The 12,153-nt window shown below is 57.5% G+C and overlaps 1 protein-coding gene across 1 annotated transcript; it reads right to left on the bottom strand.

Annotated features, from left to right (window-relative positions):
* Nucleotides 1-5,956: 5,956 nt before the first annotated feature.
* On the bottom strand, nucleotides 5,957-10,876 carry LOC149749732 (nuclear envelope pore membrane protein POM 121-like). The gene is made up of 4 exons (XM_089908594.1): nucleotides 10,865-10,876; nucleotides 9,449-9,518; nucleotides 7,534-9,064; nucleotides 5,957-6,167 (listed from the first exon to the last, which is right to left on the bottom strand). The coding sequence occupies exons 1-4, from the start codon at nucleotides 10,874-10,876 to the stop codon at nucleotides 5,957-5,959; spliced, it is 1,824 nt and encodes a 607-aa protein (XP_089764720.1).
* Between the last annotated feature and the right edge of the window lie 1,277 nt (nucleotides 10,877-12,153).

Here is a 12,153-nt window from a genome sequence, read left to right as displayed (position 1 = left end):
CAGGGCCCCCAGGGATGTGACTTAAGATGGGGGCAGTAGTGCCTCCAAACCCAGGCTTCTTCTTAGTGCTGGGACCCGTGGTCACCATGGGGTGGCTCTGGTGAGGAGGGCCCCAGGAGTTCAGGCCCACGCTGCCCCCACTGCTGTGTGTGGTGCTCGGGGGCCCCCTAGTTCTTGCTGTAACGCTGAGAGCTGCAAACATGCAGCTCAGATATCGGGCAGCCGCTCTGCTCCCAAAACTCAGCTGTGTGCTGGCATGGGTGCCCACGGTGGAATTTGTGGATGATGAACCCCCAGAAGATGCTTGTGCGGGGCCGCCCGAAGCTGGGGGGCCTGGAGCAGAGGCAAAGGCTGCAGCTTTCCGTTTCCTATGCTGGGGAGAGCTGCCACAGGCGGTGGTTCCTCGCTGCTGCCAATCAGGGCCCCCAGGGATGTGACTTAAGATGGGGGCAGTAGTGCCTCCAAACCCAGGCTTCTTCTTAGTGCTGGGTCCCGTGGTCACCATGGGGTGGCTCTGGTGAGGAGGGCCCCAGGAGTTCAGGCGCACGCTGCCCCCATTGCTGTGTGTGGTGCTCGGGAGTCCCCTCGTTCCTTCTGTAATGCTGAGGGTTGCAAACATGCAGTTCAGATCTAGGACAGCAGCTGTGCTCCCAAAACCCAGCTGTGTGCTGGCATGGGAGCCCACGGTGGAATTTGTGGATGATGAACCCCTAGAAGATGCTTTTGCGGGGCCGCCCGAAGCTGGGGGGCCTGGAGCAGAGGCAAAGGCTGGAGCTTTCCGTTTCCTATGCTGGGGAGAGCTGCCACAGGCGGTGGTTCCTCGCTGCTGCCAGTCAGGGCCCCCAGGGATGTGACTTAAAATGGGGGCAGTAGTGCCTCCATACCCAGGCTTCTTCTTAGTGCTGGGACCCGTGGTCACCATAGGGTGGCTCTGGTGAGGAGGGCCCCAGGAGTTCAGGCCCACGCTGCCCCCATTGCTGTGTGTGGTGCTCAGGGGCCCCCTCGTTCTTCCTGTAACGCTGAGAGCTGCAAACATGCAGCTCAGATGTAGGGCAGACGCTCTGCTCCCAAAACCCAGCTGTGTGCTGGCATGGCTCCCCACGGTGGAATTTGTGGATGATAAACCCGCAGAAAATGCTTGTGCGGGGCTGCCCAATGCTGGGGGGCCTGGAGCAGAGGCAAAGGCTGGAGCTTTCCCTTTCCTATGCTGGGGAGAGCTGCCACAGGCGGTGGTTCCTCGCTGCTGCCAATCAGGGCCCCCAGGGATGTGACTTAAGATGGGGACAGTTGTGCCTTCAAACCCAGGCTTCTTCTTAGTGCTGGGTCCCGTGGTCACCATGGGGTGGGTCTGGTGAGGAGGGCCCCAGGAGTTCAGGCCCACGCTGCCCCCACTGCTGTGTGTGGTGCTCGGGGGCCCCCTCGTTCTTGCTGTAACGCTGAGAGCTGCAAAGATGCAGCTCAGATCTCGGGCAGCCGCTCTGCTCCCAAAACTCAGCTGTGTGCTGGCATGGGTGCCCACGGTGGAATTTGTGGATGATGAACCCCCAGAAGATGCTTGTGCGGGGCCGCCCGAAGCTGGGGGGCCTGGAGCAGAGGCAAAGGCTGTAGCTTTCCGTTTCCTATGCTGGGGAGAGCTGCCATAGGCGTTGGTTTCTCGCTGCTGCCAATCAGGACCCCCACGGATGTGACTTAAGATGGGGGCAGTAGTGCCTCCAAACCCAGGCTTCTTCTTAGTGCTGGGTCCCGTGGTCACCATGGGGTGGCTCTGGTGAGGCGGGCCCCAAGAGTTCAGGCCCACGCTGCCCCCATTGCTGTGTGTGGTGCTCGGGGGTCCCCTCGTTCCTTCTGTAATGCTCAGGGCCGAAAAGATGCAGCTCAGATCTAGGACAGCAGCTGTGCTCCCAAAACCGAGCTGTGTGCTGGCATGGGTGCCCACGGTGGGATTTGTGGATGATGAACCCCCAGAAGATGCTTGTGTGGGGCCGCCCGAAGCTGGGGGGCCTGGAGCAGAGACAAAGGCTGCAGCTTTCCGTTTCCTATGCTGGGGAGAGCTGCCACAGGCGGTGGTTCCTCCCTGCTGCCAGTCAGGGCCCCCAGGGATGTGACTTAAGATGGGGGCAGTAGTGCCTCCAAACCCAGGCTTCTTCTTAGTGCTGGGTCCCGTGGTCACCATGGGGTGGCTCTGGTGAGGAGGGCCTCAGGAGTTCAGGCTCACGCTGCCCCCATTGCTGTGTGTGGTGCTCGGGGGTCCCCTCGTTCCTTCTGTAATGCTGAAGGTTGCAAACATGCAGTTCAGATCTAGGACAGCAGCTGTGCTCCCAAAACCCAGCTGTGTGCTGGCATGGGCGCCCACGGTGGAATTTGTGGATGATGAACCCAAAGAAGATGCTTGTGCGGGGCCGCCCGAGGCTGGGGGGCCTGGAGCAGAGGCAAAGGCTGGAGCTTTCCGTTTCCTATGCTGCGGAGAGCTGCCACAGGCGGTTGTTCCTCGCTGCTGCCAATCAGGGCCCCCAGGGATGTGACTTAAGATGGGGGCAGTAGTGCCTCCAAACCCAGGCTTCTTCTTATTGCTGGGTCCCGTGGTCACCATGGGGTGGCTCTGGTGAGGAGTGCCCCAGGAGTTCAAGCCGACGCTGCCCCCATTGCTGTGTGTGATGCTCAGGGGCCCGCTCGTTCTTGCTATAACGCTAAGGGCCGCAAACATGCAGATCAGAACTCGGGCAGCCGCTGTGTTCCCAAAACCCAGCTGTGTGCTGGCATGGGTGCCCACGGTGAAATTTGTGGATGATGAACCCCCAGAAGATGCTTGTGCGGGGCCGCCCGAAGCTGGGGGGCCTGGAGCAGAGGCAAAGGCTGTAGCTTTCCGTTCCCTATGCTGGGGAGAGCTGCCACAGGCTGTGGTTCCTCGCTGCTGCCAATCAGGGCCCCCAGGGATGTGACTTAAGATGGGGGCAGTAGTGCCTCCAAACCCAGGCTTCTTCTTAGTGCTGGGTCCCGTGGTCACCATGGGGTGGCTCTGGTGAGGAGGGCCCCAGGAGTTCAGGCCCACGCTGCCCCCACTGCTGTGTGTGGTGCTCGGGGCCCCCCTCGTTCTTGCTGTAACGCTGAGAGCTGCAAACATGCAGCTCAGATCTCGGGCAGCCGCTCTGCTCCCAAAACCCAGCTGTATACTGGCATGGGTGCCCACAGTGGAATTTGTGGATGATAAACCCCCAGAAAGTGCTTGTGCGGGGCTGCCCGATGCTGGGGGGCCTGGAGCAGAGGCAAAGGCTGCAGCTTTCCGTTTCCTATGCTGGGGAGAGCTGCCACAGGCGGTGGTTCCTCGCTGCTGCCAATCAGGGCCCCCAGGGATGTGACTTAAGATGGGGGCAGTAGTGCCTCCAAACCCAGGCTTCTTCTTAGTGCTGGGTCCCGTGGTCACCATGGGGTGGCTCTGGTGAGGAGGGCGCCAGGAGTTCAGGCCCACGCTGCCCCCATTGCTGTGTGGTGCTCGGGGGCCCCCTCGTTCTTTCTGTAATGCTGAGAGCTGCAAACATGCAGCTCAGATCTAGGATAGAAGCTCAGCTCCCAAAACCCAGCTGTGTGCTGGCATGGGTGCCCAGGGTGGAATTTGTGGATGATGAGCCCCAAGAAGATGCTTTTGCGGGGCCGCCCGAAGCTGGGGGGCCTGGAGCAGAGGCAAAGGCTGGAGCTTTCCGTTTCCTATACTGGGGAGAGATGCCACAGGGGGTGGTTCCTCGCTGCTGCCAATCAGGGCCCCCAGGGATGTGACTTAAGATGGGGGCAGTAGTGCCTCCAAACCCAGGCTTCTTCTTAGTGCTGGGTCCTGTGGTCACCATAGGGTGGCTCTGGTGAGGAGGGCCCCAGGAGTTCAGGCTCACGCTGCCCCCATTGCTGTGTGTGGTGCTCGGGGGCCCCCTCGTTCTTGCTGTAACGCTGAGAGCTGCAAACATGCAGCTCAGATGTAGGGCAGCCGCTCTGCTCCCAAAACCCAGCTGTATACTGGCATGGGTGCCCACAGTGGAATTTGTGGAAGATAAAACCCCAGAAGATGCTTGTGTGGGGACGCCCGAAGCTGGGGGGCCTGGAGCAGAGGCAAAGGCTGGAGCTTTCCGTTTCTTATGCTGCGGAGAGCTGCCACAGGCGGTGGTTCCTCGCTGCTGCCAATCAGGGCCCCCAGGGATGTGACTTAAGATGGGGGCAGTAGTGCCTCCAAACCCAGGCTTCTTCTTAGTGCTGGGTCCCGTGGTCACCATGGGGTGGCTCTGGTGAGGAGGGCCCCAGGAGTTCAGGCCCACGCTGCCCCCATTGCTGTGTGTGGTGCTCGGGGGCCCCCTCTTTCTTGCTGTAACGCTGAGAGCTACAAACATGCAGCTCAGATCTAGGACAGCAGCTGTTCTCCCAAAACCGAGCTGTGTGCTGGCATGGGTGCCCACGGTGGAATTTGTGGATGATGAACCCCCAGAAGATGCTTGTGTGGGGCCGCCCGAAGCTGGGGGGCCTGGAGCAGAGGCAAAGGCTGCAGCTTTCCGTTTCCTATGCTGGAGAGAGCTGCCACAGGCGGTGGTTCCTCACTGCTGCCAGTCAGGGCCCCCAGGGATGTGACTTAAGATGGGGGCAGTAGTGCCTCCAAACCCAGGCTTCTTCTTAGTGCTGGGTCCCGTGGTCACCATGGGGTGGCTCTGGTGAGGAGGGCCTCAGGAGTTCAGGCCCACGCTGCCCCCATTGCTGTGTGTGGTGCTCGGGAGTCCCCTCGTTCCTTCTGTAATGCTGAGGGTTGCAAACATGCAGTTCAGATCTAGGACAGCAGCTGTGCTCCCAAAACCCAGCTGTGTGCTGGCATGGGCGCCCACGGTGGAATTTGTGGATGATGAACCCAAAGAAGATGCTTGTGCGGGGCCGCCCGAAGCTGGGGGGCCTGGAGCAGAGGCAAAGGCTGGAGCTTTCCGTTTCCTATGCTGCGGAGAGCTGCCACAGGCGGTGGTTCCTCGCTGCTGCCAATCAGGGCCCCCAGGGATGTGACTTAAGATGGGGGCAGTAGTGCCTCCAAGCCCAGGCTTCTTCTTAGTGCTGGGTCCCGTGGTCACCATGGGGTGGCTCTGGTGAGGAGTGCCCCAGGAGTTCAAGCCGACGCTGCCCCCATTGCTGTGTGTGGTGCTCAGGGGCCCCCTCGTTCTTGCTATAACGCTAAGAGCTGCAAACATGCAGCTCAGAACTAGGACAGCCGCTCTGTTCCCAAAACCCAGCTGTGTGCTGGCATGGGTGCCCACGGTGAAATTTGTGGATGATGAACCCCCAGAAGATGCTTGTGTGGGGCCGCCCAAAGCTGGGGGGCCTGGAGCAGAGGCAAAGGCTGTAGCTTTCCGTTCCCTATGCTGGGGAGAGCTGCCACAGGCTGTGGTTCCTCGCTGCTGCCAATCAGGGCCCCCAGGGATGTGACTTAAGATGGGGGCAGTAGTGCCTCCAAACCCAGGCTTCTTCTTAGTGCTGGGTCCCGTGGTCACCATGGGGTGGCTCTGGTGAGGAGGGCCCCAGGAGTTCAGGCCCACGCTGCCCCCACTGCTGTGTGTGGTGCTCGGGGCCCCCCTCGTTCTTGCTGTAACGCTGAGAGCTGCAAACATGCAGCTCAGATCTCGGGCAGCCGCTCTGCTCCCAAAACCCAGCTGTATACTGGCATGGGTGCCCACAGTGGAATTTGTGGATGATAAACCCCCAGAAAGTGCTTGTGCGGGGCTGCCCGATGCTGGGGGGCCTGGAGCAGAGGCAAAGGCTGCAGCTTTCCGTTTCCTATGCTGGGGAGAGCTGCCACAGGCGGTGGTTCCTCGCTGCTGCCAATCAGGGCCCCCAGGGATGTGACTTAAGATGGGGGCAGTAGTGCCCCCAAACCCAGGCTTCTTCTTAGTGCTGGGTCCCGTGGTCACCATGGGGTGGCTCTGGTGAGGAGGGCGCCAGGAGTTCAGGCCCACGCTGCCCCCATTGCTGTGTGGTGCTCGGGGGTCCCCTCGTTCCTTCTGTAATGCTGAGGGCTGCAAACATGCAGCTCAGATCTAGGATAGAAGCTGAGCTCCCAAAACCGAGTGGTGTGCTGGCATGGGTGCCCAGGGTGGAATTTGTGGATGATGAACCCCAAGAAGATGCTTTTGCGGGGCCGCCCGAAGCTGGGGGGCCTGGAGCAGAGGCAAAGGCTGGAGCTTTCCGTTTCCTATGCTGGTGAGAGCTGCCACAGGCGTTGGTTCCTCGCTGCTGCCAATCAGGGCCCCCAGGGATGTGACTTAAGATGGGGGCAGTAGTGCCTCCAAACCCAGGCTTCTTCTTAGTGCTGGGTCCCGTGGTCACCATGGGGTGGCTCTGGTGAGGAGGGCCCCAGGAGTTCAGGCCCACGCTGCCCCCATTGCTGTGTGTGGTGCTCGGGGGCCCCCTCGTTCTTGCTGTAACGCTGAGAGCTGAAAACATGCAGCTCAGATCTCCGGCAGCCGCTCTGCTCCCAAAACCCAGCTGAGTGCTGGCATGGGTGCCCACGGTGGAATTTGTGGATGATGAACCCCCAGAAGATGCTTGTGCGGGGCCGCCCGAAGCTGGGGGGCCTGGAGCAGAGGCAAAGGCTGGAGCTTTCCGTTTCCTATGCTGTGGAGAGCTGCCACAGGCGGTGGTTCCTCGCTGCTGCCAATCAGGGCCCCCAGGGATGTGACTTAAGATGGGGGCAGTAGTGCCTCCAAACCCAGGCTTCTTCTTAGTGCTGGGACCCGTGGTCACCATGGGGTGGCTCTGGTGAGGAGGGCCCCAGGAGTTCAGGCCCACGCTGCCCCCACTGCTGTGTGTGGTGCTCGGGGGCCCCCTAGTTCTTGCTGTAACGCTGAGAGCTGCAATCATGCAGCTCAGATATCGGGCAGCCGCTCTGCTCCCAAAACTCAGCTGTGTGCTGGCATGGGTGCCCACGGTGGAATTTGTGGATGATGAACCCCCAGAAGATGCTTGTGCGGGGCCGCCCGAAGCTGGGGGGCCTGGAGCAGAGGCAAAGGCTGCAGCTTTCCGTTTCCTATGCTGGGGAGAGCTGCCACAGGCGGTGGTTCCTCGCTGCTGCCAATCAGGGCCCCCAGGGATGTGACTTAAGATGGGGGCAGTAGTGCCCCCAAACCCAGGCTTCTTCTTAGTGCTGGGTCCCGTGGTCACCATGGGGTGGCTCTGGTGAGGAGGGCCCCAGGAGTTCAGGCCCACGCTGCCCCCATTGCTGTGTGTGGTGCTCGGGAGTCCCCTCGTTCCTTCTGTAATGCTGAGGGTTGCAAACATGCAGTTCAGATCTAGGACAGCAGCTGTGCTCCCAAAACCCAGCTGTGTGCTGGCATGGGAGCCCACGGTGGAATTTGTGGATGATGAACCCCTAGAAGATGCTTTTGCGGGGCCGCCCGAAGCTGGGGGGCCTGGAGCAGAGGCAAAGGCTGGAGCTTTCCGTTTCCTATGCTGGGGAGAGCTGCCACAGGCGGTGGTTCCTCGCTGCTGCCAATCAGGGGCCCCAGAGATGGGCTGGGTAGCGACTCCAGGCTGAAGAGGCAATCGCAGAGTTTGGGTGCAGAACCTGAGTGTGGCAAGCTGGTGGTGGCTGTGACTAAGGATGTGCTGTCACTGGGGGGCATCTGCCGGGCCTGGGTCGAGGAGGAGAGGCTCCCACTGTGGCCAGGGGAGGACCCCAAGAGGAGAGGATGGGAGGGTGGAGTGGCGTCCATGGGGTTGACCTCAGGGTCAGAAGCGGCCTGGGGTGCCAGGTCCGCAGATGTGCCGGGTGAGGGTCTGGAACTGACAGTACACGTAACGGGCAGGCTTGGGGAGGGGGCAGTAGGGCTGGTGACGGGAGGGAGGTTCTGTGGGGTGAAGACAGGAGAGTCCACACACATGGGTTTCCTATGCTGGGGAGAAATGCCCAGGTCCCCGATGGCATAGGTCTCACCCCACAGCGCACTGCTGATGCACCGGAAGGCTGCTTGCTTCTCCGAGTCTAGGTCTTCGGCGGTGACCCGGAAACCCGTCTCAGGGGCTGGGGGCAGCCTCAGAGGCTCCCCTCGCCTGTGCGGCAGCAGATGAATCCTGCGTTTTCGGGGCCTGGGACTGTCAGATGTGCGGGAGCCCTTCCTCCAGGGCCCTTTCTGCCCTCTTGCTGTCTCTGCATTTTTGTCAGGCTGGCTTTTCCTCCGGTAAACCACCGGAGCTGCAGAGGGCGATGGAGGGCCCTCCTCGCCCCCTGTCTTTGTAGACTTCTGGGGCAGCCCTTGCGGTATAGCGGGACCCCTCCTTCTTTCCACTGGCAGGAAACCTCGGGTGGAGCTATATGAGCTCGTGATGGCGTTTCTTTGGGGGCAGGAGCTCATACAAGAGGTCTGCTGTTTCCTGGCGGATCTGTCCTCTGCCCACTTGGCGTGGAGGTCTCTCTGCAGAGGTCCAGACCTGGGCACGAAGAAAGAGCCCCCCAGGGGCCTAAATGCAGATCGTGCGTCCCCGGTGTCATTGGGGCCGCTTCTCTGGTCATCGTTCCTCACTGTGACTGTGGGGACTTCCTCCTGCTTGGCCATCCCTTGCCCCCTCTCTCCCAGGGCCCTCAACACCGTCTTCTCGGTGCTGTAGTTCGGGACACAGCTGGGTGTCGTGGCCGGCACTAGCTGCCCCTGCGCCACACTGACAGTGACTGTGTCCACTGCAGACACTGAGCTGCGGGACGTCGTGGAGGTGCGAGCACCCATCACTGCCTTCTTCCGATGGCCTCGCCTGAAGATGGAGATAAGGACCCCCAGAAAGGAGATCAGGGTCTGCGGGATGGTAGAATGGGGTCTCAGAGGCTCTGTGGCAAAGCGCAGATGCAGAGTCACTGGACACTTGTGGGCTGGCCTGCGAGTGGATAGCCGGCCATAGACAGCTGGGTGGCCCGGGCCGGCCACGGGAAGTCGGTGGGCGCGGGGAGCGGGCTGGGGGCAGCCGAGCCCTCCTGGCCGGTGCTGGTTCTCCAGTGCCCGGGGCGGGGGTGAGGGGCAGGGCCTACCTAAGTAACTGCCCCTAGAGAACTTGGGTGAGGTGGGTCCTTGGTTAGAGAGCTGGGCTCCGAGCACTCTCCTTCAGCTGCCAACTCGGCCAAAAGCGGAGTGCGCTCTCTTTGGCCTGTTGCTGGAATGCAGCTCTGGAACCTGTGAGCGAACAATGGACGTGCGTTGGCGGGGCGCAGAAGTTTAGGGAGGGGTGGCGCGTGCACAGAGTACACGTCAGGCCCTGGGGCGCACAGGTGAGGATGTGCGCCCCTGGACCGTCTAGCGCTTCTGAATCTCCCCGGGGGTCTGAGGGCTGGAGGTGTTTGCCTTGAGGGTGATGAGCTTCTTGGCAGGGCAGCTGCCCCTTCTCCCCCGGCCGGCTCTAACTGTACAGGATGGGTCCCCGGCCACCAGAGCAGGAAAGCTGGAGAGCAGGGTACCTGGCTCAGCAGCCGCCGCCCGAGGTGGCAGATTTGGCGTCAGCGCCTGTGCGTCCGCCTGCCCTCCCGCCTGGCAACATTGGAGGAGAGAGCCGCTAAGAACAGAAGTGCAAAAAAAAGAAAAAAAACCCAGAAGTGCCCAAGCCAACCAGATCCTGCTGGTGTGACAACTGAAGGGGCAGGCAGGGCGGGCTGGGAGGGACATATATACCAGGTCCAAACCCAGAAAGATCTGAAATGCACGAGTCAGAATAAAAGTCCAGAATCATCCTTGGGCTTTGGGCTGAGCTGGAAGTATAGCCAAACTCTTCAAGGTCTCCAGCTCCACCTGCACTTTCTGCCTGGCTGGGACATTGCCCCAGAGTGGGGTTAAGTTGAAGGAGTCGAAGGAGGCATACATTTCCATCCTCTGGATCACTGCTCACCAAAAAATACATAATGCCAGGCACATATGTAATTTTGAATTTTCTAATGAAGACACCAGGAAAATAAAAATGGGGCGTCAATGTAAATAATAGATTTTTAATTCAGTATCTGCAAAGTGTTCGAATGTTTACATGTGGCACGAGAACTGTGGTCATATTACGAGGGCTTGAGAGCCGCATGGAGCAAGATAGAGGACAAACAGCATGCACTTGAAACTCTAAGAAGTGAACGCTAACAGGCAGATGGGGCCTGGAAGTCCAAAGTTGAATAACAGCCCGTAACAGGGTGATTATGGTGGGTTTTTTTCCTGCCTCTGTCTCCCAGCTTACGCAAGGCACGCAAAGTCCAGCAGCAGCTGAAAGTTAAAACCATGGGATCAACCTTTTATTTCTAGCCAGACAAGTGAGAAAGTGGGGGGCTTGGATGTTGAGTGAGGGGGTCACCCCCATTGGTGTTTTTCTTCCCAGTTACCACATCTCCCCTGCAACCTCAGTGATGGCAGAGGCCTTCACTGAGAAATGGCCTGTGTCTCTGGACAAAGGAACAGGTTAAGAGGCTCCTATTGTCTGAAGAGTGTGGGGGCATGCCGTTATTTTCCTTTCTTTTCTCTTGCTATTTCACCTGAAAGGTCAACCTGGTCATAGGGAACTACATGACAGCATGGCGGCTTAAACACTTTAAGGAACATGTAGGAGGGGCCCCTGAAGCCTGAGAATGTGGGTAGAATTCCAAAGAGGAGAGAGCTATAGGAGGAGATTATTTAGGTCTGTGTACGAGCCCACATAAGTCCTGGGATCCCCCTGAGCCTCATGCACAGACAGAGCCAACGAGGCAGAATAGAGGCTTGCGGAAGTGAACTACAGTATAAACTGCCACTCAATTCCGAGATTAACCCCTGAGTGGTACGTGCACCATGTGGACACAAACAGCACAGCAGTGTCCTGAAAACTGCACCAAGACTGGAACAACTCAGAAGACAAGGCACAATACCTGTTTGGCCATAGGTTCATGAATTGCTTAATAAAAACCACAGAAAAAGGAAAAGTATCAATCTCCTGAGGATTTTAATAGGAACCAGAGTCTCGAAACATAATAAGCAAACTTTCCAGGATACCACCCAAAATCACACAACGGAGCATACAAAGAACTAGGAAAATGTGACAAATTCTCAAGAGAAAAATGCAATCAACAGACCCAGCCCTGAAATAACCCACATGGAGGAATTAGCAGACAAAGCATCCATTACAACCATGCTCCATGAGTTAAAGGTAAATCCTCTTGAAATTAATGGAAAGAAGTTCTTCACTGAGAAGTACAAACTATGAAAAAGAAGCAAATGGAAAGTTTAGAACTTAACATGCAATATGCAAAAGCAAACATTCACTGGATGGGCTGAATAACAGAACAGAGAAAACAGAGGAAAGATTCAGAAAACTTATGGATCAATAGAAATGGCACAATCTGAAAAACAAAGAGGATACATGACTGAACAAAAATTAAGTCTCAGAGACATGTGAAACAATATTGCAAGTTCTACCTTTTGTGCCGTTGGAGGGTCTGAAGGAAAGGTGCAGAAGAAAATATATGAGGAAAAGAATAGTTGAAAACGTCACTGATTTCGAGACACAGACCTAAGCTCAGAAAGCCTCACCCTGACACACAATCTGATAAAAAAGCCAAGGTGAAGAATAATCTTGAAAGCAGTCAAGGAAACCGACCTGTTATACATCACAGAATGTCAACTTGAAGGACTGTGATTTCTCATCAGAAAACAGAGACCAGAAAAGAATGGAATAACATCTTTAAAGTATTAAAGGAAAAGACCAAACCAGGATATGATATCCTTAAAGCAAGGATATCCTTAAAGACTGAAAGCCAAACAAAAGCCAAAATGAAGTCTGATGGAGATGAGAGAAAACTAAGAGAATTCATCACCAGACAATTTGCTATAAAAACATTACATGAAAGGAACTTCTTCAGGCTGAAGTGAAATGACACAAGAAAGAAGTAAGCTTGCAACTTCAGGAACAAAGGAAGGGCAACAAAAATGGCAAGTATCTGGAAAAATTATCCTCTTACATTATTTTATATATGTATGCCTTTTTTTGTTTTTTGGCCACGCCTGCGTGGCCTGCGGGATCTTAGTTCCCCTACCAGGGACTGAAGCCGGGGCCCCAGCAGTGAAAGTGTTGAGTCCTAACCACTGGACCGCCAGGGAGTTCCCTGTATATGTATGAAAAAAGGATACCACAGTCTCAGAGGGTGGCGTTGAAGTCATA

The sequence above is a fragment of the Delphinapterus leucas genome, chromosome 3 (assembly GCF_059928025.1).
Source record: "Delphinapterus leucas isolate spDelLeu-1000000601 "Yukka" chromosome 3, BTC_Dleu_Yukka2, whole genome shotgun sequence".
Taxonomy (NCBI): Eukaryota; Metazoa; Chordata; class Mammalia; order Artiodactyla; family Monodontidae; genus Delphinapterus; species Delphinapterus leucas.
Note: the sequence above shows the minus strand (reverse complement) of the source record. Positions and strands in the feature narration are given on the sequence as shown.

Excerpts from the sequence above, each read along its gene's own strand:
- LOC149749732 (XM_089908594.1), bottom strand. Across the intron at positions 9,065-9,448 it reads GGCGGCGGCTGCTGAGCCAG|GACCCACCTCACCCAAGTTC; the intron begins GTACCCTGCTCT and ends TCTCTAACCAAG. Across the intron at positions 6,168-7,533 it reads GATTGCCTCTTCAGCCTGGA|GCCCCCCAGCTTCGGGCGGC; the intron begins GTCGCTACCCAG and ends CCTCTGCTCCAG.